The sequence below is a fragment of the Leptosomus discolor genome, chromosome 3 (genome assembly GCF_034619465.1).
Source record: "Leptosomus discolor isolate bLepDis1 chromosome 3, bLepDis1.hap2, whole genome shotgun sequence".
Classification (NCBI taxonomy): domain Eukaryota; kingdom Metazoa; phylum Chordata; class Aves; order Leptosomiformes; family Leptosomidae; genus Leptosomus; species Leptosomus discolor.
The window spans coordinates 71,635,169-71,660,783 of record NC_141393.1 but is presented as its reverse complement, the minus strand read 5'-3'; the positions used below and the strand labels follow the sequence as shown (position 1 = coordinate 71,660,783).

Sequence of the window (25,615 nt, the reverse complement as noted above, 5' to 3'; positions counted from 1 at the left end):
ATTTGAAATGTTCCAGGGGAAGAAGCCTCCAGAGACAGAGCTTGGAGGCTCCTCAAGCTTGGAAGTTAAGGTCATATGTCTATTTTACAGAAACTTCCTATAGCAGATCCATAAGTTATCTCATTGTGACTCATAACTCGGTGGAACGGGTTTCTAGTTTGTTCTCTTTGAGAACCCTATTACTTCAAGTGCATCACACCAGTAAATGAGATCAGTGTGCTGCCTTATTTATTATTAGCCATTTGTTTTTCCTGATGGTGACTGCGTTATAGCTGCCACAAGTATGCAAACCAGCTGAATTAAACCAACACACTTTCTTGAACATTTCCAATCTCTAAGCCTTAGTACTTTGCATGTTCTCCAATACCTGGATTTTTCTGACTAATAAACTCTTCCATTTGCTGGAAAATATTGAACATCATTAGTACTTCAATGTGCAACCTCAATGTATGCCATGCCTAGCAGCTGAGCACTGTAAGAGAGCCCAGTGCTCGGCAGAAGAACTAGAAATCCAAAAGATAAAAGGGAGATTTACACACACTCCCACCAAGGGCTGCTGCAGAATCTAGTTGGCAAGGTTAGCAACAAAGGGGCTGCAGAGAGAACCACCAAGGTTATGGCCCCAGTGCAAGTCATAAAGCAGTAACAAGTTACGATTCCCAGGCTTAAAAGTTAGAAATTACACTTGGTTCCTCACCTCCCACTCCCCCACGCCAAGCTGCACAATGTGTTCTGATCAAGTCAGTCTATTCCTTTGCTCTTCTCAGTCCAGCTTTATCTCTTCAAGGGGAGACACAAATTACTCCATTCAACCTTTCTGCAATTTCATCCAGCCTCTGCCTGCACTCTTCCTGCAGCCGCTTCAGCTCTCTCTTCAGGCTGGCCTCTCTCATCTGCAGTTCTCTGATCACCTCTGTGGCACTGACAGCTGAAACAGGCTCCTTGGATACAGACCTAGTGAAGCCCGTTTTGCTGGCAGGATGTTTGCTTCTGAACACCAGTCTGCATGAGCCATGCATTTTATTTTCTTTTGGAGCACAAAGGTGCGTAAGATCCAGCAGTTTTAGTTCAACACTTTCCTGTATCTTCCTAGCAGTGGCAGAGAACCTCTCTTTCTGTAGTTCTTCCTCTCTTGTTTTCACCTGTAGAGAGAAGTAAAAAAAAGGGTGGGGGAAAGAGTATGGTAGATTTTTCGTGAAAAAATCCTCCCGCCAGGAACGAATACAAAATGTCATGTTTGGACCAGGATGTACCAAAGAGAAGAGAGACAAGTGTGTGTAAACCCAAGTGCATGGCAGTGAAAACTGAATTAAGCTAACACGTGCTTTCTATCAGGTAGCAGCCACAGTGACCAAAAAAGCTGCCTGTAGTAATTTGTTTGCAGATTCACAGTCTACCAGCCCCTCCACTGACAACTAATACACAAGGGCTCTGCACACTTCCCTCTTACCAAGGAGGGAGTAGTTGGACTTCAGAGCAAAACACACGGAGCAAAAAGGGAGACCCAGCAGAGTGACCTTCATCACCATTGTCCTTTAAGCCACCACGTTGTCATAACAGATTAATTGCCTCGTGACTAACAGTATTATTTCAGTTTGCAAATGCTTTCTGTACTTGACAACACTAAAAAGTAGAGCTGACATCTGTAAGCTAGAAATTCCTTAATTCTCAATTCTTATTATGGGTAACAAATAGGAAAAGGAAAATAATGGAGCAGAGACAAAGAAGTAGAGGCTAAGACCAAAATGAGTACCAGGCAGCGCACTTTCACTGAAGATAGGCCCAATAAAACAAAGCTTTTCTAGAGACAGAATCACAGACTGGATGATAAAAGCAATTGTATATACTGTGATTTCTCCAAAGCATTTGATTTAATGTTCTCTAACAATTTGATCTGAAGAACTTGCAAGATGGTAATTGCCTTGCCAATTTTACTAATGGATTGAACAGGAATTCATAGAAATCATTAAGGTTGTAAAACACCTCTAAGATCATCAGGTCCAACTGTCAACCCAACACCACCGTGCCCACTAAACCACAACCAAAAGTGCCACATCAGCGCATTTTTTTTTTAACACCTCCAGAATTGGTGACTCCACCACTTCCCTGGGCAGCCTGTTCCAATGTTTGACCACTCTTTCAGTACAGAAATTTTTCCTAATGTCCAATCTAAACCTCCCCTGGAGCAACTTGAGCCCATTTCCTCTTGTTGTATTGCTTGTTGCTTGGGAGAAGAGACCAGCACCCACCTCACTATAACCTCCTCTCAGGTAACTGTAGAGAGCGATAAGGTCTCCCCTCAGCCTCTTCTTCTCCAGGTCCCTCAGCCCCTCCTCACCAGACCTGTTCTCCAGACCTTTCACCAGCTTCGCTGCCCTTCTCTGGACACGCTCCAGCACCTCAATGTCCTTCTTGTAGTGAGGGACCCAAAACTGCACACAGCATTCGAGGTGCGGCCTCACCAGTGCTGAGTACGGGGGGACGACCACCTCCCTACTCCTGCTGGCCACACCATTGCTGATACAGGCCAGGATGCTGTTGGCCTTCTTGGCCACCTGGGCACACTGCCGGCTCATGGTCAGCAGGCTGTCGACCAGCACCCCCAGGTCCTTTTCTGCTGGGCACCTTTCCAGCCACTCATCCCCAAGCCTGTAGCGCTGCATGGGGTTGTTGTGACCCAAGTGCAGGACCCGGCACTTGGCCTTGTTGAACCTCATAGCATTGGCCTCGGCCCCTCGATCCAGCCTGTCCAGATCCCTCTGCAGAACCCTTCTATCCTCGAGCAGATCAACTCTCCCACCCAATTTGGTGTCGTCTTGCAAATGACTCATCTCAAAAGGTAGTAGTTAGTGGGGAAGCATCCATAAGAAGAGGTATCCTGCTAAGGCCTTCAGGGAAACAGTTCCTGGTCCAATGGCATTTTCTGTTTTTGCTACAGCAACAAGCTGCCAAATCAGCTCAGCCAAAAAGCAGCAGTTTCAGAAAAGCGATGCTGCCTCTGCAACCTGTACAAATCCCAGAGCTCTCCTGGAACTTGTGTGCAGTTCTGTGGTTGACGCTTCAAAAACACCCAGGGAAACAGAGAGTAGGATTCAAAGGCAGGTCACCCAACAACTCACAGCCCAAAAAACAAGCCTTATAGTATGAAACTTCAAGAGCTCAAACTATGCCATTCATGGAGACGGACATATAATTTGTTGTAGATCCTAAAAGAAAGTGGAAAAGAAAGTGGTGAGAGACCAGACTTTGCTGACAAAGCCATAAAAAGATCAAACGGATGAAAATTTGAGTTAGATATTCAGCTCCAGAATAAGACATTGTTTCCTACTGTAAGGATAATGAACCATGAAATGCTTCATTGCAGCTCCAGGGATGAATCCTTTGGCCAAAGCTCAGATCAGGTCAAGCTCAGTGCTAAAGATACTCCCTTCCAGCCTTGAAACTGCTCTGCAACCCCTCCCTTCCCTGGTCACGGGTGAAGCTGAACAACTCCTTGGGGTTTTAAATCTGCAAATCTGCATTAAGCTATTGGTATCTCACCTATTAGGGCTTTGACAAGTTCCCTGTAAAGTCAGGGATATTTTGGCATCTCTCTGAAGCACCAGAGATCAGTCAGAGCCCAAAGCAGCACCAGCTGCAAGGACAAGAGACCTAAGGCAGCAAAGCCCCCTTTGCCACTGTCAAGCTACAACCGCTCAGGGTCAAACCAGCTGCCATATTTGGAGAAAAAAAGGATTATTTTTTTTTTCTCCATAGATCAGTAGGGAGGTGATCAGACTACATTCTCATACAGTGCAAAACACTGCAGGCATGACGGCCGCAGTCAAAGTTAAATCTCCCTACTGACACCAACTTCACCAGGACTTCACTCACTTATCCCACATCTTTCATCAGAGTATCTTCACGAGTTTTGCAGCCAAGTAATTAATTTTCTCCATAGTCTTCAGATGTGTTATTCTCCCCCTGCTGCCCTCACTCAAAAAGGATTAAGAAAATCAATCCAATCAGAAAAGAAGTAAATTTCTCTGATTTTTTCCTAACACACTAAAGGTTTATCAATGCAGAACCATCTGTTAAAGGAAACCTCTGTTGATTAAGGCATTCAAATAAAGAGTTGAAGCTGAGCAAAGTCTATCTTTGCCCTTGTCCAAGAACCAAGGGTCCTTCTTTATCATAATCCCCAAGGAATCCCAGGACAACTCTTGCTGTTGGTGAAAATATCTGAGGTCCAATTCTCTAACACCACTCTAGAAAAAACAAAACTGAAAAAATGAATTCAATATTACCTGGTCTCCCCACTGCCAATGAATAAATGGAAAATTATGTTTGCACAAAGCGGATTTAACAATGGAATCCAGGATGCGAAAAACTTCCTGTTACTGAGAAAGAACAAAATCACTCAGCAAACAGAGCCCACAAAGTGGTATTTACTTTCTGCATTAAACTCAGGCAGAATACTAGTAGGGCTGTATAAAAGTATTCCTAATGAAACATAGGTTTTCATACCCTCCACTGGCCAAGATTAGAGAATGTTATTATCCATTGTGCATAGCGCATGATGGAAGAGCATGCTCCTCTCAGCACTAAGGGCACTGAATTTTAACTCATAGAAATAGCAGAAACAGGAATTACTACACTGAAGCAGGAGCAGCTGTAAGGACAAGGTCAACAGCATAACTGTAAGAGCAGTCAGGGAAGCAGAAGTATAACACATTCTGACATCCGAGTATCAGAAGGGCACTGCACATGTTATCTTCTGTGAAGAGGACCAATATTTCCTGGGACAACATCAGATAAATTTAACAGGGGAAATTTTCAAAATAACAAATATGAAACAAGAGAACAAGTTCGCAAAGCACTATTTATTTCATATCAGCACAATCTGGAGCTGGAAAGCTAAGCTCTGCAACCATATGTATGTCCACAAATACTCTTGCTACAGTTTGTAGATTTCAATAGCTAAAAATCTCTGAGGGTTACCTTCAAGTAATGTTCTTTACTCTTCCCATCCTGAACGGTTGTGAAAATACTCAATAACCTCCTTCTGTATGGTTAATTGATGCTCTTTAACAGCTTGCTGTCTCCCGCTAGTCAGCACACAATGATTATTCTACAATCTCAGCAGACCACTTTGTATTAAACAAACATACTGTAAAAGATTAGGAGCCTCAGCATTTTGTGCCTGCCTGTCTCTATCCCACAGCTTTGCCTTTCAGTCTCAATCTACCAGCTGGAAGTTGAATTCCCAATTAGGTACGTAGTGCTGTCTGACAACTGCTGCACATCCTCTCCAAATAAATAGAACACCATGATAATCATCGCTTCCACTTCTATAGAACCAACCTCATCCCAAAGGGACCTGGTGTATTTTGAGAAAAGCCATGCCAAATGTAGAGAGAATCAGGTGATGAGGAATCGGCATCTTCAAACTGACACACACCCCGCTCTGCTGCCAAGTACTGATCTGGTTAGCTGTTTGCAACAGCACAACAGAGCAGACACTCAACAGGCGCTGTAACTGAGTCCATGGAAGTGTGCTGCCCTGCTAGGTCAACGTACCCTACCAGGCTGCACAATCCCAAGACCATGATAAGATAGCAGGAACTTCCCAAGGCACCAAGTGTCCCGTCCCCCATCAGCCCTACGAGGGCTGCAGATGGACAGATGCCAGGAGTGCACACTGAGGCAAATACTCCTGATAGATTCCTTCTAGCTCTTCACCCTGTCATGTCACCAACCACTGTCTGGGACAGGACAGTGGCCAAACTGCCCAGAGCTCTCCTAGATGGTTTCCTTTAAAATAACTTAAGACCTCCAAAATACCACTGTAGGTTTTCAAAAGACTAAAAGCTAAAGGGAAAACTGTAACAATCTTGACGTTCTAAGGAGAACCCAAAAAGCTAGTGTAGTTGTAGGTAGGAGTATTGCATCTTAGATGGCAGACTGAAAAGGGACTGAAGTGACCAGCAGGTTGAGGGAGGTGATTCTCTCCCTCTATTCCATTCTGGTGAGACCCCACCTGCAGTGCTGCGTCCAGCTCTGGGGGCCCCAGCATAAGAAAGACATGGACCTGCTCGAGTGGGTCCAGAGGAGGCCATGAAGATGACCAGGGGTTGGAGCACCTCCCCTATGAGGACAGGCTGGAAGAGTTGGGGTTGTTCAGCCTGGAGAAGAAAAGACTCTGTGGAGACCTTATAGCGGCCTTCCAGTGCCTAAAGGGGGCCTACAGGAAAGGTGGGGAGGGACTTATTACAAGGGCATGTAGCAATAGGACAAGGTGTAACGGCTATAAACTGAAAGAGAGTAGATTTAGACTAAGGAAGAAACTCTTCACTGTGAGGGTGGTGAGGCACTGGCACAGGTTGCCCAGAGAAGCTGTGGCTGCCCCCTCCCTGGCAGTGTTCAAGGCCAGGTTGGATGGGGCTTTGAGCAACCTGGTCTAGTGTAAGGTGTCCCTGCCCATGGCAGGGGGTTGGAACTAGATGGTCTTTAAGGTCCCTTCCAACCCAAACCATTCTGTGATTCTATTATTCTATGAAGTGACAGATCGCCTGTGCTGCCCTTCCTGAGCCTGGCATGGTGCAAAGGGGTATGGTGTGCACAGACACTGCTGGCAGATTCACAGACAGGCATATGCAAAGGAAGAATCATAGAATACCAGGTTGGAAGGGACCTCAAGGATCATCTAGTCCAACCTTTCAAGGTAAAAATATAGTTTAAATGATATGGCCCAGCACCCTGTTGAGTCTTAAAACTGTCCAATGTAGGGGAATCCACCACTTCCCTTGGGAGATTATTCCAATGTCTAATTGTCCTCATGGTGAAAAAGTTTCTTCTGGAGTCTAACCAGAATCTCCCCAGGAGTAACTTGTATCCATTACCCCATCTCTTTTCCATATGACTCCTTGTAAAAAGGGCGTCTCCATCTTCTTGGTAGCCACCCTTTATAAAACAGAACTCTCCAACGACATCCAGAGGGTGGGCAGTCAGGCAGCCTCTAGTTCCTGACGTGGTGGAATTAAGCCAAGTGGGACATCCATCAAGTGTGGAAAGTATTTCCCAGCTCCCCGGGGACAGCACCATGACTGATGCTGTGTTTCCCAAAACTTTCAGGCTGAGCTCTGATTGAGGAAAATGGACAAGCCAAAACAGTAAAGGGTGGGCCCAGTCCAGGACACTGCCACATGCAGTGGGAAAAGCACATCCAAGAAACAGGCTGCGATGAGTTCAGCAGTAAATCATGGAAAAGGTAACGTGTCGCACATTTTAAATAAGCTGCCTTCCAGTTTCTTTGCATGTTCCACATGTTCTGAGGCCAGAACAGTAATACCCAGATTCACCTCCTCTGGACATATTCTAATTTGTCATGTGGACAGTCCCAGTCTTTCGGCTGCCCATCTTGTGGAGGTCTACTTCTATCAGCTGCTTAGATGACCTACACATTTAGCTCATTTGATCTCTCCTCAAAGAGAAGACCTTCCAGGCCTTCACAATTACTGCTGTGGTTTCCTCAGCTCCCTCACATTCGTCTGCACTTTGCTGGTAATGGGCTTCCCAGAGCTTTGGGTCTCATTCTGTGTGGCTCAGAAACATTCCCGAGAGGCTGATCTCTCTCAGACTCTTAATAGCTCACTAATAAAAAGTGTAGTAAAAATTAAGCAGAAAAAGAACCATTTTGTGCAAAGAAGAAAGCTGGATGTGACCATATTTGGAGAGAATTTTACCAACATGCAAGACATCACAAAGAGATGCTAAGAGATCTAGATAACCACATCACGTTATTTAAATCATTTTCAGTAATGACCTAACAAAAGTGACAATGTTCCAAATGCTAGACGTCAACATTTCAGCTTGTTAAAACTTCACATGGTAACCTGAAAGCCTCAGAAAGCAAATGAGCGCTCTGCCTCTCAGTTACGTACTTGAACGAAGCCACTAGCTGGGAATGAAGTTCAAAACGCAGCAGCAATGAAAGGTCCAAACACCTATTTCGAGGAAGAGAGTAGGGGAGGAGCATTTCGATTTTACGATCGCATTGTTGCCAGCTTTGAGGAAGGCACAGCAAACCAAACTGTTTGAGTTCCTTTTGAAGTGGATGCTAGAACCCTGATTCATATCATTGTTTTAAAACTGCAATCTCTTCAAATTATTCTAGTTTTGCAGAAAAGGCTATAATAACCATATTGTTCAGAAAAACAAACTACATAAGCCTAAAAATGGCACGTTTTCTGCCTCCAGTCTTATCTGTCTACTCATTCTCTCTTGTATTTCTCTTATGAATAGGCAGAAGACCCCACATGCATTCAGTATGAAATACAAATTATTCTTGCCATTCTGTACAGATACTACAAACCACAATGCCTGCCTTACTGGAAAACACAGTACAACCTGCTCCTTTGTGCTCCGAGTCACAAGGAACAAACAGAAAAATCTCAGATCTTGTCTTTTCAGGTTGCAGAGCGAAAGGAAATTAGGAAATATGAATGGATGCAATATCCAAACCACTAAGTCATGCTGCCTTTGCTATTTGGGCACAATCACTCAACACCTTTCATAAACTCACCTGGTTCCTCTGAAAACACCAAACAGCATTTGACTTGCAGAATTTTTTATTCCTAAAGGAAGCTCATTTCCAAGCTTTATTATAAAGCTATCACATCTAAGATGGCCCCCTGTACCTGGGGAGTTGAAAAGGGTGAAGTGAAATATTACATGTTTGGAAATATAGGGGCCAGACTGCAGAAATAGAAAAAGACCTGCCGGGTCAGCCAGTGCACTCCTCTGCCTGGCTCCAAACGGCCCTCCAGCACATTGCAATATCCCAAGCACAGGCACTGAGAGGCGTTCCCCAGGTTAGAAGAGCTGCCCAGAGCTCTCAGTCTCCACATATACTGAGCAGACTCTCATTCAACAGACAAGCATCAATTATAGATAAAGATCTATAAGTAAAAAATGAAAGCGGGATAAGCACAGAGATACTGGCATCGCTCAGACACTGCCAGCATGGGATGCCATGCAAAAATCCTGACAGCTGAGTGCTGCAAACCAGGCGTGGTAAATTAAGGCTAGTTTAGGAGCTTCTAGTTTCCAGACTGGAATCCAGATCAGTCCAGTGGCTGAACCTTGCAAACACTTGCCTTTAATCAGTACGACCTGAATAAAGCTTTATAAATTAACGTTATTTATACCTTTTGCTGTCTTACAGTTTATGTCTCGTGTTTATTGCACCACCACCCCCTCCCATCCTGGAGAAAAACCTTGCAGAACTGCAATCCCAGCTGACAGTCTATCTGGGATACAAAAAACAGGATAGAGAAGGATTTGCAAACTATTTTTAAGAAAGCCCTCCTTGTCAGCACTGAAAAAGCAGCACCAACTACAAAAGGAAAGAGAGTAAAAGGAAATAACAGGCAAAAGTATCAATAAGATAGAAGAGGAGAGAGCAGAGTCCACTATAAGCATAGCAGAAAGATCTGTAAATATTAAATAAAAGTGGAATACAACAAAAATATGCCACAGGGATCCCACAGTTCCCACCCACAACCTCTTTGTGTTCCTATACAAGAATTTCCTGGCTATACAATACGCATTCTGCACCTTGCTGCACACAGAGCAGCGCTGAAAAACATGCACCGTGGTCTGTCTGTGAAAGATGCCCAAGCAGAGTCCATCTCAAGCATCATTAGCAATAGCAAGAACTGATCAAGCCAACACCTTTACTCTCCACGTTTGTCACTGTTTTCTGTACAGAACAGAACAGTTAAGAATAAGCCAAGTGTTTTCTGTGCTTATGTGTGCCCAAACAAATAATACTTTGGCTAGAGGGCCAGTTTCTTTTAAGAAAAACGTTTGCTTCATTTTTTTTGAACAATCATGGCTAAGCATATGACAAATGCTTTCCTTCCTTAGCTCTACACAGTGACCCATTCAGCCTCAGAAAAGCAGAGAAAGGCACCATTTCAAGTGATGCTGTGAATGCAGAAGAGATGGAAAAATGAAATCCTGAGGCTCCTACTTCTGGGAAAAACTATGGAGCGGGACGGGACAGGACCCTGCAGAGCCTATGAAGTTCAAACATTTGCTGAACAGTGACTTCAAGAAAATCAGACTCCCAGCCTTCAGGAAAACATCTAAAAGCATTTGCTGCTTATACAAAAAAAACCTCATGAGTTAAAGCAAAAGCAATATCTGCAATCAGCTGTTCTGGAAACACTACAACACTGAGTAAGCAGGTGTTTTACTATAAAAAAAATACCTTACTCTAATTTCAAATGCATGTCTTACAGTAACTCGGCGAAATGTAATTTCAAACCTCTAAGAAAGTCACAGAGTTAGTACTGCAGCTCTATAAAACTTGTCTCGTTGAATCAAGCCTCTTTGCTGTAAGCTTTCAAGGTTTTTAATTTTCTGCAGCAATTTCTACACACTGAAGAGTAGCCAGTTAGAAACGCTGGAAACCATCATTTTCTATTTTAATAGCTGTACACCTCCCACACTGTCTTGCCTAAATGAGGTTTCTTTCTTCTTGTGAGATCCTCGATTGTACACAGAGACCTGATATTCTTCTGAAATAGCCCATTTAATACCAATGCTCATACATTTATGGATTTAAAGCCATAAGAAACTGTTTTATTAGTCTAACCTACCACAAAGCACAGGCTACAGTATATCACCTAGGGATTTCTGGAATGTTCTACTGCATTTTGGTAAGCTACAGGGTCTCTTCTAGAAACATATACTTTTGGTTCTTTAAACACAGGCTCCAGCAGATCAAGAAACTACACTATCACTGTGTTATCTCAGTAGTGAAATACATTTATGGTTAAAAATATTGCCCTTTTCAGTTAGTTCCGCCTTAGCCACTGGGTCTTCTTATACCATCTTTCATCTAAAGTCTTATACCCTCAAAACTCCAGGTCTAAGAACTTGCAGAACATGATCCAGCCTTGGTTAAATTCACTTTTCTCACCTCCCAAATAGCCAGACCAAATAATTCCTTTACTACCCCTCCTTTAATCCTTTCCAACCTTTCAACCATTTTCCAACTGTGATGCTGGTATAATTGGGGCCAACACATTTCATTAAGCTCTAAATTATGATCTGTATCTTATCCGTCATTTAATGACCAGTAGCAGATAGCAACACTCAGTTGCCAATAACCTAACAACTTTTCCATGACCCATTACCATTACCTTCTATTTCACAGGGCCATGAAACGGAAAGGTTTGCACACATCCAAAACCTGATGCTGCAGGCAAACCAAACTGGTTTGAGGTACATGCATGGGTATTTCTAACTAAACCCAAACCCCAGCAACAGTAAGAAATGAAAATAATTTCTTTTGGCTTAACAATAATTATAATAGCTAGAGCAAAATTTTACGTTAATATAATTACTGATTTCTAACACTTGTTATTAGTTCAGCAAGAGGAAAAATGTTAAGCCTTTGGAATTAGTGGCAGATAAATGAAAGGGGTGATCCCAAAGTAATATTAATGGGGGCATTATTTGTACCATAAGAAGGGTTGTAAAGCTGAGCTACAGCAACTGACAGAAGATGTAATTATACAAGCAGCTGCATTCCAAATTTTGCCCGGATTTGCAATTTCCTGCAATTAGAGAGGAATGTATGCATCTCCATCTTACGCATTTTAAGCAAGACATTCACTATTCAAACGCTAGCTCCCAGGCGCACCTATTGTCATTCCAAAACAAATTGACAGGGAAGCCATAGAGAGGACACTGTACCTAGGAATAGAAGGCCATCTTTTAACTGGGGGAGGAGTCCTCTGAGGACAAACTAAAAATATAGTTTTAACACCAGGAATGCACACAGCTGCACCCAACAAGAACAGCTACCATGGTCTGGCAGGGCACCGCTGCTCTCTGCTTCCTTTTTTATACATTGAATACCGCAAAGCACTTCGCAAGCCTTCAGAACGACATCCACGCGGTTCTCCAATGGAAAGCTTTTAGACGGCGAGGAAGCACAGTAATGGAAAGTTGGAAGTTAATTAGTTAATTAAAGCATTTGATTGAGACATGAGAGTGACCTGATCTCGTCTGAATGGATAACATATTTTTGTTGGTTTTGTTTTGGGGGTTTTTTCCCCTTTCTTTTTTTTTTTTTTTTAAATAATCAAATGGGTCTCTATTTAGACTCATGTATCTAAATAACACATTGATAGGAATCAGAAAAGTCAGTTTAGCTTAAGATAAAGGAAAAGGATATAGGATTAAGAAAACATGAAAAGAACAATATTAAGATTTTTTCAGGGTCTTTACCAGAAAAATGCAAAGTATACCTCCAAATATCAATACGAAATACAAAAGCACACGACTGATAAAAGCCTTGTCTGTTTGCTGAGTCTACAAATACCTATCACACACGTAAAGCAAAAGGGAAATTAATCCTCTTAGGCCTATAAGCAACTGAACTCTGTGACTGCTGTGCAGTGAGCCTGTGTGAGTAGACTTGCTTACAGTAAGGGCTTCGCCCAGCTCTCCTCCTGTGACAGAGCCACACTGGATCCTACCCTTCAGGAGATGCACAAAAAGGCAGTTGCTTCAAGGACAGCCTCTGGGTTGGGTTGCTAAAGGACATACCTGAGGCAAACAGCCCAGAATGAAGGCAGCTATGCTGAAAGCCTCATGAGATACATCCCTCTTCCACAAAGCTACAGAAAAGTTTCTTGTTGTATGGATATTTTCTGAACTTTCTCTTCCTGAGTTTTTGGCATGACTAATTTTCCAATGGTTAACTTTTGAGGAGATCAACTGAACTCAAAGAAAAAAAATAGATGGGAGTCAAAAACTTCATGTGATTGTTCCGTTGCAGCAACAGCCAGGGACAAATCTTAAAATAATAAACGATCTTCAAAGAAACCAGCAATTTCTGCATCACCTCTGTTCAGCTAAAGAGGATGCCAGCACAAGAAGAGCAGACCTGAAGCATTAACAAAAGCATACAACAAGATGGTCAGAATCACTGTGCTCTGGAGACAGGAGCTCATCTAAACCTCTTCAGCTACCTCTTCAGAAGATACGCAAGTCCACCACCTGGTACGGTCCTGCTGCTCTGGGGAAGATGGGACAGCTCCAGGCAGGAGCATCAAACTTGCAGATTCTTTACCATCGACTACAAGGAGACACAGTTCAGACTTGTGAAAGTCCCGTATGCCACACAATTCTGCATGCACACCACAGGGCATAAGAGATAAACACCTATTTCCTTGTCCAAATTATAAATCTTCAGCCTTTTACAGTAATAAAAAAATTCCACCCTAACAGCCAGGCCTCTTATAATGCATTTCTTTTTAACTACAGTTTTATCTCCAGACTTTTCAAAATCCTTGAATTCAATTAGAAGATCACACAAATTAATGTACTAATAGACACATACTAAAAATATATGATATGAAAACCAGAGTATGTCAGTGTTAAGTAATTTAGACACTCGGAAAAAGGCTGCAGTGCTACTTTGAAAAAGACCCTGACAACTACAAATTACAAAGGAAGGCAACAGACAAGTATTGCTTCGTATAATAAATTGCTCACTTATTTTTCAATTTGTTCTTCCAAACTTTTATCTTGGGCAGCAGAGACAAACACTGATGATATGAGATATCATCTGAGATCTAAGTGACTTGCAGAGTCTTGGAAGGCCCCACTTTGTTTGAAGCAGAGCTTTATCACTGTGCAACATGAAAGTAGCCACTTCAGAAACAGAGTGCTGCTTGTTACTTGCACTTCTCTATATTACCCTGCTTTGGGAGAACAGGATGTGAAACAAATTCAAGCAATGTAGTCCTTGTACGTACAGCCAAAAAAAGGAACGCTTATACAAACCACTCCTAAAAAAAACAGATGAGAGGAAGGTATTACCACCTAGTCATACAAATTTTCAGAAAAGGGTCTGTCTTATGCAAAAATCACAAGGAACATTTAAAAAAAAACCCCGAGCAAACAAAAAACCCTATGATTTTTAAGGATTTTCTTCACCCCATAACCAGTTTCGTTTTCTGTTAGAAAATACTCCCTTGTCCCCTCCAGGGGCTTTGTATGAGCACTGCAGAACCTCCACCAGTACCCAGCCCTGCAGCTCTCCTCTCTGCTTTCGGGGGAGGCGGGAGCAGTGCATCCAGAGCAGCAAAGGTCATTCCAGCCACCCAGCCTATCCACCACTATGGCATGAGGCAAATGAACTTTTAACTCCCAGGTGGAGATTTGTCTACATAAAACATTTTCAGACTTTCAGTGAGAAAGCAGGCATTTTCTAAAGCCACTACTCTTAAAACGCATTCAGCAGTTTCTCTTATTAGCTCACAGTTTTGATGGCGAGTAGCAGCCGTAGGTGGATGCGAAGCTGCTTCAACGGCCATCGTGACTCTTTCATCAGTCAAAGGCCAGGCCCTACAGCTAGCCTGCAAAGGGAAAAATCAAACAGCTCTCAGGGTTTTGAGAGTGCTGATAAGATGAAGAGTTAAAAGTAGTTCTGAGCTCAGAAGTGTACTAAAGCTTTATTTAGATGCATTTCTGGCTCGGAAGAAGAGATGTGACAATATTAAATTACAGATTTACTTTTATGTCACCTCTTCTACAAGCACAAGGGACAAAGGAATGAGTCGGATACTTTTTTCTCTTATGATCAAGTACCCTCGAATTCAGGGCAGACGACTGAGAGAACAAGGCAAAGGTTTTAAGAAAAAAGGAAACTTAAAATTAAGCTTGAATGCATGAATGCAAGCTGTCCTTCTAAAAGCACCTCTATCCACTCAACTAAAAACCAAGCAGTACTGCAAAGTATACGCTTGTAACTCCTGCTGGCAGAGGAGAAACCCATCCCAACAGTCTGCCTGGAGCTGTAAAGCAAGCCAGATACCTCCTGGAAGTTACCGTCCCCAAAACCCACTTTGAAAGGTTCAGTAAAACACACTAATAGTGTTTCAGATAGAGTTGCTCTAAAATACAGCCACTGGCTATGGTGTTTAACATGGCCTCTGTCAGCCAGAATTAGCTACGTCCCCAAGATACTGCCCTTGTGGAGGACAACATTTGTTGCAGTGTCTCGAAATACAGCAACCTTGTGGTCACAGGTACCACAAATCCCACCCTTCAGCCTCCAAACTTTTCACATTCAAAAGATAAAGGTGGTGCTGAGACCTGCGATCTTCTGTACCTTAAGCATTTGAGCCCTATGGGCATTCCTGATCATCCATGTTTTATTGTGTGTTTTAACTGTGAGAACATTAAGTACTACACTTATTTCTTAAAAATGCACTAAAACATTTACAGTGGCTACAAAACATGTTCTCTCATTGGAATGTGGTTTTTTTTAGTTTATTGTTAAATAAAGCTCATCTAAAAATTTATTGGAGTATAATTCTTCAGCTGCATTTACTACATGTTTCATTGCCTTGGTTGGTATCCAACATCTTGACAAATAACGTGAGTAAAATATTAACACTTGTTATTGATTATACTTTAACTGATCCTGTCACCTGAGCAAACATTCTGCATTTTGGCAAAAGAAGGGAAAACAGCACCTTTTGGGAAGCAAGGAAAACTTTCACGCACGCTTACTCCAAACCCCAGAGTTCTGCACACAAAACAGGAGACAGCACTCAAGGTTTTAATGTTTCTCTCTTCCCTAAGGAGCTGCAGTCTTTTACAATATATAAGCCCTATGAAAAATGTCAGGCTGGCTAATTTATTTTCAGTTACAGTTTTCGTGTGTGTTTGAAATCAGTTTGTTGATTTAGCAACTGGTACAAAGAGTCTCTCTGTCTCTCACACAGTTCAGCACTCATTCAGCAATCTGCACAGAAAGTTGCATCTGCAAACGAAGAATAAATACTTATCTTTTTCATCTCTTTGTATGCTGCAAGCTTAACGTTGACTATTCAAGCCTGACCAACCTGCACAGAGCCCTCAGAAATGAGCAAGATTCTTTCAAAAAATATCCCAGGTCTGCTTATCTGCAGTAACTTCCCACATGCATGCCAGTGTTAACCTGGGCTAACTAGGGGCTTCAGGTCTAAAGTAAGTGTTAGATCCTGCTGTTAAGAGGAGAAGCAATGCAGAGAGATGGCTTCTTTCCTCCCTCCAACACAAGAGAGAGCGCATTGCCCTCCAGGAACAATCACTTGGATCTCCACTGCAGTCTCCACGGGCACTTACCAGAAGCAACCAGCCTCAGATCTCCTGCTAGGAATACTGATGAGTGACAAATAAACCAATGCAAGAGAATGCATGAGCAAAAAGTGAATACAAACATTGGGATCTTTCTTCCTACTGTTTACAGCAAATCCATGCTTTCTAATAACCTAAATCTGCTGATACCATGGTGATTCCATCAGCAGCAAATTTAATCCCACATTTAACACATAAAAGCCATTAGCCTTGTCCCTTCTTGCCGTCCTCCTGTCCATGTCCTCCATTGCTCCCTTTGATGGATGTTTCTGTTGATCTCTCTGTGTTTCCTCCCCCTATCCAGGCATCTGGGCCCAGCCAACCATGCATTTCCAAAAGCTGCTCTTGCAGCTTTGCTTGTTCTTCAATTCTTTTTGCATGAAAAGCTCTACTGACAGCTGCTCAGTGCTCCAGATGGAGGTTTGCAAATACAAAGTGGAACACAGAAATGCTCTGGGACTAGGGAAGGGGTAGAGGAGAAGGGAATGTGCTGACTGAGGAAATACGCTGGCACTGAACCATCCCCTACCACTCCTCCACTTCCTGCACCCCAGACAGCCCGGATAATTAACTACTGGCTGCACTAACATCTTCACATTAGTAGAAAGCCCACAGAACTAGAATAAACAGCAGAAATAGCAAAGATGGAATGTGAACAGTTTCCTTTAAAAAAAAAAAAAGCTTTTGACAAGCCTTCAGAGGTTTTCAGTGAGAGCTCAGCTACCCCTTTGCCACAAGCCCTGGCTTTAAGGCAGCAGAAATACAACCCAGCCTTCCACCAGTACAGGAGGGAATGCAGCACACCAGGAGCCAGTTCAACCCCCACCAGTGCTCCTCACCACTCACATGGTGGAGAAAATAAAGAGACTTTATATTTCCCTCACCCACATACATACACTGCACGTGCCTTTATTTTCATGCAGGTTAGCCACATAGACAGCACAGCCACCAAGCACTACCAGTGGCTACCAGGGTACCCACAGCTCCTCATGCCCCCCTCCAAGTAATTATAAAGCATATAGAAAAACTTTGAAAGTGAACTTGTTTGAGTAACTAAAATTCAACTCAATCTTGGTAAGAAAAACAAAAAAAAAAACCAACCCCAAAACCAGAAGGATATAGGACTATGTTTCAGTATCAGCCCCTGGAGCTGCTTCCATACTTCAAATACTGAAAACTTCAATAAAAGTGCATCAAAAACCCTTTTACAAATGTAAGATCGTTAGAAAAAAATCTCCTTTTATTAGACTCTACAAGGTCTCCAGCAGTGTGCTGCAATGAGCTGGCAGTGACAAAAAGTTTGAGTGAATCACAAGACTCTTGGGATGGAGCAAAAGCCTCTCTATGTTTTAGCGCCGGCCGTCCCCACTTGATGGGGTGTCCCAGGCCATTCCTGCCACCACCACTGACCACTCCTGCACCTCCCCTCTCCCCAGCAAGAGAAATCATCCCTCTCCCATACAGCCCCTCCCCAAGACTATGACTCCAAAGGCCATCTCCTCCAAAACAGGCAGCCCTGCATCCTCCCGTCCCTATATCAAGGCTGCAGGTGCAACAGTTTGGGAAGGTTAGGGGGTTATCGAATGGAAGGGAACGTAACCTATCAGGAGAAAAACACAGAAACAAAGGCAAAATGCAGGTTTCAGCGTGCTCTTGCACTGTCATTAAGGAGGTCTGATATGGGCCAGGGATTACAGCCTCTTAAAGTCTCAACTTTGGGTACTCAGGCACAACATGAGCCAAGCATGCAATAACAGCCACCAGACTCCAGTGTGGAAAGAGCATGTTCAAGCTCAGATTAATGGCTCTAAGTCTTTCTGGGCCATGCTTCAGAGGTATGTATGCATGAGCAAAACTCCATCCCATCATATTGCCGTCTCAAAGGAGCCTGGCTTGCTTTTAAATGCTAGTGAACACAGAGGATGCCGAGATACAATATCCCAAGTTTCAACAAAAGCTCAGTATGGTGTGAGCATTTGTGTGATGAAAACTGAAGCGATCACCATTTGGAGTCAAATACTCTGCATTCCAGCTTGTGGGTACCGAATGTTTAACGCAGACCGACATCAAGGCCCCCTCTCAAAGCCGGGGGGGGGTGGGGGGGGGGGGGGTGGGCCTGTGTGCATGTAGATAATGTGAAATATTCAGAAAGGAAAAAGCAAACAAACAAAAAGCTCTCTTCTGGAATTAGGAGAATTCATCTTTTACAGCCAAGTTTGTTTCTAAGAAGAGAAACATTTTTAAAGCTTAACCATTTCACTCATCTTCTTGATCATTTACAAATCCCCAAAATGTCACCAAAGACATGACGATTATTTGCCCAGTACTGCATGGAAAAAAACAAAGCTAACAATAAGAAAGCCCCATATTCAGATCACACCTCTGTCATATGCCTTTTCTCCTCCAAGATACTGAACACATTGCTGCTTAGAGATGGCTATCAGTTAAAATGTCACACTAATCAGTGTTTCACAAATCACCCAAATCCCATGGCAACAACCAGATATCTTCTAGTGAGTGTCCCTGAAAGGGGAAATAGTTTCAGGGTCATTCCAAGCACATAACCAAAGAAAGAGCTGGGGGCAAGTGGGGAAAAAAAGAAAAACAACACACAAATGAAAATACAGAAAGAAAGAAAGAAAAGAATAGAATGAAAATACATTCCCTAATTTTAAAAGATTTAAGATCAATAGTTTTAACTACCAGAATCACAGTGTGCAAATGATCAAACTTGCAACAAATAGACACATTGCCCCTGAAACCACACCTTGAATAATAAGCAGCTGTGTTCAGTGGTGCAAACCAGACATTGTGGCAGAGCAGTGACTTTAACACACCTGAAATACCTCTATAGAGTCCAAAATAAATCAATTGATCAATCACAGGCTTGCATAAGTGAAAGAGGTTTCAACAGGTTTTCAAGCCCAGTCCACACTCTTAGAGCAGGTCCAGCTCCTCTTCAGCTATCCCTGACAGAGATTTGCATAACCTGGTTTGTGTGGGGTCCAAGAATGGAGACTTCACAGCTCACCAGACAACCTACTCCAATGTTTCTCTGCCCTGGGTAGTAGGAATTTTTTTCCTTAGTACCTAACTAGAATCTCTGTGTTGCGATTTACACACATTCTTGTCCCATTCACTGAGGACATGGGGGAAAAAATAAAAATAAAAATCTTTCCCCCATAGAAAACTTCCTCACATTCAAAGAATCATATACCTCACCTTAGTCTTTCCATTTTTAACATAAAGACCACACCTTCCAGACTTAGAATGATTTTCATTTCTCTCCTGAACTGTGATGCTCAAAGCTGGATGTAAAGAAAACTGTACCTTGTTAGATCAAAGCTCCATCTAACCCAGCACTGTCTCCAACAGTCTTCAGTAACAAGAGCTAGGGAATAAGTTTAGGACTAGACAACTAGACAGACCAGATTGCATGAGCCCTAGCCTAGGTAAATTTCCTCGCAGAGAAACCCTTTCACAACTTGGGTCATCATTGCTTCCCCTCCCTGTGCCTTTTCAGCTTGAGCACTTTTTTTTTTTTTTTAATGACTACGACCAGAACTGCAGACGGCATTCTGGGAATGGATGGGAATTTTTTTAAGTTTTGCTTTCTTCTGCTTTCCTACCAATTCTGAGGATTCAGTTTACTATTTCTGACCACTGACATTTCCACAGAACCATCGTTACAACCCCAAGAGCTCATTCACGTGCCATGACAGTCAGATCAGAAAAAACACATCTAAAATTATGATTTTCTCTTCAGATGCATTTTGTTAGATTTATCTCCATGCAATTTTACCTGACATTTTACCACTTCACTACTCAGTACAAGGACCCTCAACAACCCTTCGCTGTTGTCCTTCATGTGCTCTCAGGGATTTAGTCTCATCTTTCACCTTGGGCACCTCGCTCTGCACCTCCTTTCCCAAAGCACTGACACACGCGCTGAGCAGCACAGGCCTGTGAGGATCCACCGGCAACCGCCTCCGCAAACCGATCACAGCCGCCGCTTCCTGCTCTGCTGTTTGCTCAAGGGTAAGAGGAAATACAGCCTCGTGGGCAGTTTATTTTTGTTGAGAATCTTTTCAGGGACTTTATCAAATGCCATTTATAAATGAATTAAATGACGGCAATTCAACCTCCCTTGCCCACATGCTCACTGGTCCCTTCAAAGAGCTCCAACAGATTTTAGATTTGTGATTCCTCTCAGCAAAAACTGTGCTGTCTCTTCCCCAGTATATCACATTTAATCACATGCCCTCAATTCTGTTCTTCAGAACAGCTTCTACTCATTTGCTTGGCACAGACATCAGGCCCACTGGTAACAACAGACATAATTACTCTGTGGATTATCACGGGTTTTTTGTGAAGTACAAGGTAGTGGCACAAGAGCTATAATAAACTGTACTGTCCCTCAGCTGGGCATGCTTGTGAGAGCCAAGATAATTTCCAGATGTCTCAGTATGGCAAGATATAAAGTTAGAGACAATGACCACTTTAGTTGCTGCTGTATCTTCTCTTTTTTTGACTAAAAAAACAATATAGGAGGAAAGATCTGATAAGCTTATTTCTCCAGGGAAAAGACTGAAGGGGGCAGAAACATACAATTGATAGAGGAGCCTGCATTCATCAGGCATCCCAACTGTGGGGAAAAAAGACAGACTTCAGGCAGAAAGCATCACATAAGCAGCAACACGATTGAAAGGAAGAGTTGATATAAAGAGGATAGATGGACAGTCATCTGACCCATAGCATTTTAAAAAACGCTGTCATGTAGCGTTACAAAACAATTCTGTTCCAGGGCATGTAGAGGAGGCGGCATTTGTGATAAACCATCCTTTTAACACCACATTAAGATGCACTCCATTTGTTACCCACAATCATAAACTCATATGACATTCACTGAATCTCAGAAACACTGGAACTTGACCAACCATCATTCAAAACCAGTCAGTGCATCTATTTCAAAGTACAATGAAGAATTCATCAGTTAATCTTTTTGGATTTCATTTCCAAATTTAAGCATAAAAAAATTCTCAGTGTGATTATTATATAGTATTTACCATAATATTTAAGAGCATATATATTGTTATATATAAGGAGTCAAAGCATATCTTGCTTTGGAAATCATGCATTGGATATTTTATTTTTAGAATTCAAGGTCTGAGTCATCCTGCAACAGTCATGTCCGTTTTGCCATAAAAACAACCAAATCTGATGACGCTAGAGACCTGCCTAGTCCAGTACCCCATCGCTGACAGTGATCGACAGCAAGTGCCTAGAGAGGACTGTAACACAAAGGCAAATATATGGAGATACTTCCTCAGAATATTCCCCCAGCCTGCAATGATTTGTACTCCCGCAGCTTCCTAAGTCTGTAATTTACATCTGTGTATTTGATAGCCTTTGATAGATTTAATCTTCCAAGAATGTGTCCAACAGATTTCAAATCCACGTACACTGCTTATATCCAGAGTGCCCTGTGGGAAGAAGTTCCATACTCTGTGTGAAGCAGCAGCTCCTTGTTCCTGTCCCTATCCAACTGATCCTAATTAGTTCCTTATCCTCACAGTGGAAGACAGCAATTAGCTCTCCACATACTTTTTCCATGCCAGACCTTTTTCAACTCCTGGGCAAATACCTCTTTATCTGACAATCTGCAACTTTTCACTTTGTCAGCTGATCTATAATCCTGCCTACCAACACTTCAATCTAAAAAGACCCAAAACCCCAAACAAACAAACAATAAAAGGCAAAAAAAAGCGCCCTCTCCTGAGTTAATACAGACACAAAATAGTTATGTATCATTTTTGTTACTGCTCCATCTGCCCCAACTGTTTCTTTCACTTTTTCTCCATCCACAGGTTTCACATTCTCTTGTATCCTTCCTTCCTTCTGATGCCTGAAAAAAAATTACTAGTTTTTATGCCTGCATCTTCATCGTATCTTCTTGTACCAGCATGTTAATATTCAGATTCACCTTCTACATCTACATTAACAGCTCCTTTATTTATGCCCCACCACCCTCTCTGGGTGCTTCCCAGTGTCTCCCCATCCCTATGTCAGCAAATGCCATGTACACTTCCTTCATATCACCTGCTCTCCTCCACAGCCAGCCTCCCACAGCCAGTCTGTTCTTCCACCAAATCTTGCGCTTAGTCCCTTCTCTCACTTCACGGGTTTCAAATCCTTCTTATTCCTTCCCCCATCAGACATTTCAAAGACTACTAACTCAGTGAAAGATGACAAGCTCTGGCCTCTCCCACTCTCCTTTTCCTGCAAATACTTCTCTTTCTTTTTCTCACTATAACCATTACTGATGCTTTCAACCTGATGCCTCTATCCCCTCCAGGGGCTGCCATGACTTCCTCCTTTTCTCTTCTCTCCTCTGCAACCCATATCCTTTGATGCCTTCCTTTCCAAAAGAACACTTATTATGTTTCAGCATGCTGCCTCTCCGGGACACATGCCTACTTTGTGTTTGAAAAAGCACCTGGCATGCTGTGGGCATAAACAGACAAGTAACTGTAGATCTGACATCGAGACTGCAGCAAGGTTGACACAGAGCAGCAACAGGGAGTAGCAAGACAGCTGAAAAATACAGGATCTTAAAAGTCACTAATGATCAAGAACGCCACCCAAAGCCTTACCTTCTCACACCACACAGCCTTTCGGTGAGTTACAAGCTTATGCAGCTGGTCATGGAGAGTCATTAGATCTCTGGATATTCTGTCAATTCGCTCAGTCAGACTGACAGCCCAAGGGCAGCACAGGGTCGTCTGTGGTGGCCTGCTTTTCTCTACATGAGCGTCCTGGGACTCGTACGTTTTTCTCTCTTCAGCCATATTATCTAACACAGTTTCCTAAAGGAAAAACAATAAAAGTTACTTTTCAGCAGGATCTAAAATGGTTTCCCCCCCCTCATCTTCCTGGTAATTCATAACTAGGAATTCACTGCTGCCATCTCAGTATACAGTTGCTCCACAGTTTCAGAGTTATTTTAAGAGATAACCTCCTCAGTTCACTGTAACATATTTCTAAGTTAACAGAAAACTTATGTTGCTAACCTAGCTTATTTTAGAAAGCACTGCATACTGTGAGCTACTCTCCACTGCACTAAAGCTTAAAGAAACACTTGTGGGACAGAGATCGTAAGTACTGGAGAAGCCCTAGATATGTCCCTTTCCCTCAGACTCTGAGGACGGATGCACTTCTATGGCTTTTTGTAACAAAGTGATGATCAGGAAGGAGATAGGTGCTTACACTGTTCCGGAAAGACCCATCTGCTGTGTGGCACAGTAAGTTGTAGCACCCATGGGATCACTTGTGTCCATGTAAAACTCTAAAAGTTGAAGAAACCCAAGAGATCCCTGCTCCAGGCTGGTCAGGAACTCCGTCAGCTCTACTTGACCATGACCACCTACCTGGTTCTATAGTTAATCCTGCAACTGCCTTTGGAGATAGCAACCATTATTTGAAATACTCAAAAAAATACCAAATAAATTCAGAGTCCTTGAAATGCATATCCCTACACACCGTGGTGCACAGATTACGTAGAAACACACAGTTTTAAAGCCGGGGTAGCATAGCATAACTAAAGGACCCAGGCCTCCTCCCTCAAGAGTATTAAATATTTATTTCCATATTGTTATCAAGAAGACACTAAACAGAAGAGGTCGTAATCTCTTTTAAGGACATAATTTGCATTCAAAATTATCTTTAGAAATTGGAGAAGTAATTCGAAAACAGTGAGAGGAAATTCAGCAGTTGAACAGCATGGTCTACACAAGAGCAAGGAAAAACCAAATGCATAATTACTGGCTCAGCAGCAACACTGCTGGGAGAGACATCGGAAAACCAGAAGTCATACTGTTAAAGTCAAGTACCATTTCAGAAAGTATAAACACAAGTCTCCGTGACAGAAGAGCACTGACTGTAACATTGATACACAGGTGAGGCACCTGCAGTTAAACACAGGCGAATGGAAGGGAAAGTCCCATAGGAAAGCAGCAACAACCATCAGAAGTTTGAATGAATGGCCTACAAAGGAGACACTGAGAGAACAAATTTTGTTTAGCCTAGAAACTAGGACTGCGAAGGCAGTGACATGCTAACAGCCTTCACTTCTACAAAAAAATTGCTATAAAGAGAATGGGAATATTTTGAAAATTTTTCCCCTCTTCCTCTTCTCTGCAAGTAGGTTAAAAACTCTGGCTTAATTCACAGAAAGAGATTTTTAGGCTCATACAAGAAAAAACTTTGTAATATAGCTAAGAATGGCAGAAGACACCCTACAAAACATCCTTTCTCAGCGAGCATCAGCATTGTAAAATGGCACAAAGCAGCGCTGAGGCCAACAGCTCATGCTGACGAAAGGCCCACCTCAACAATGCCCTGACAATGCAGATAGGTTCTGGACACCAACAGGCTAACAAACTGCATGGAAATAAAACACAGCTTTTTTTTGGTTTTGGTTGGTTGGTTTGTTTTTAATCTGAAATTCATTCAATGACAGAACTTTAAAGTAACATTACTGCAGTCACTCCAGTTGCTGTGGTTACGTCGTACTCCTGCCCACAACCATTAGGAAGACCTGGCAGTAGCTATGCAAGAATCACCTCGTCCATCAGAGCAGCAATGCAAAGCATAGGTTAAGTGGAAAGAGAAAACTACTGTATCCTCAAAGCACATCTCGTTCCCATACATCCTACAGCATCCGGGAACAACCATCATCAGCGAAACGAAAGAAAAAGGCAAATTCACCATCCAGCCTATTGAACGATTTAAAAAGATGTGCTGGTCAGGGTATTTTGCAAGTATTTATTTAGGACTTCACTCCAGGAGGAACATTAACACTCACAATACTCCCCACACTGTTCAACATGTCAGATGCAAATGTTTTGGTGGATACACTGAAATGCCATAAACACCTGCACTTATATTTTGCCTGTTTGGAGCCAGGCTTATGCTGGTGTTGATGCTTTCCAACTAACCATAAGATGGTAGACATGTAAAGCAAAAACCATCATAGAACTAACAGCAATTTGAATGGCTCTGCATTGGAAGTACTCTTCAAGACAGGTGAGCTAGTTTTACACTCCTTTGCCTTGCTTTTAGCATAGAACAAGGCATATGGGCAATTAACAGTCAGCTTACTGATTCTGAAAATTTTGTAAATTCATATGGGTAACGTGGTCCTCAAAACTATTCTTTTCTGCAACTGTGAATGGGCAAAAGTTGTACAGGGAAGTGAAATGGATGGTACCGTTTACACTCACTTGAAAAATGATAAGATACAGAGAGAAAGGTTTATTGATTTTCTTATGATCATTCAACACAGTTCAAGGGGAAATCGGCAATTTCAACACACTATTTGGCTGGGGAAAATGAAGTTGTTTTCAATATCAGCTGCTTGCAAATT

General features: G+C 42.5%; 1 protein-coding gene across 1 annotated transcript in view; it reads right to left on the bottom strand.

Annotated features, from left to right (window-relative positions):
• Positions 1-782: 782 nt before the first annotated feature.
• Positions 783-25,615, bottom strand: part of TEDC1 (tubulin epsilon and delta complex 1) — a 78,949-nt gene continuing 54,116 nt past the window's right edge. The window contains exons 8-9 of the mRNA XM_086463051.1: positions 22,845-23,057; positions 783-1,142 (exon numbers count right to left, since the gene is read on the bottom strand). Of these exons, the coding sequence (XP_086319177.1) occupies positions 783-1,142; positions 22,845-23,057 (573 nt within the window). The remainder of the gene's footprint in view (positions 1,143-22,844; positions 23,058-25,615) is intronic.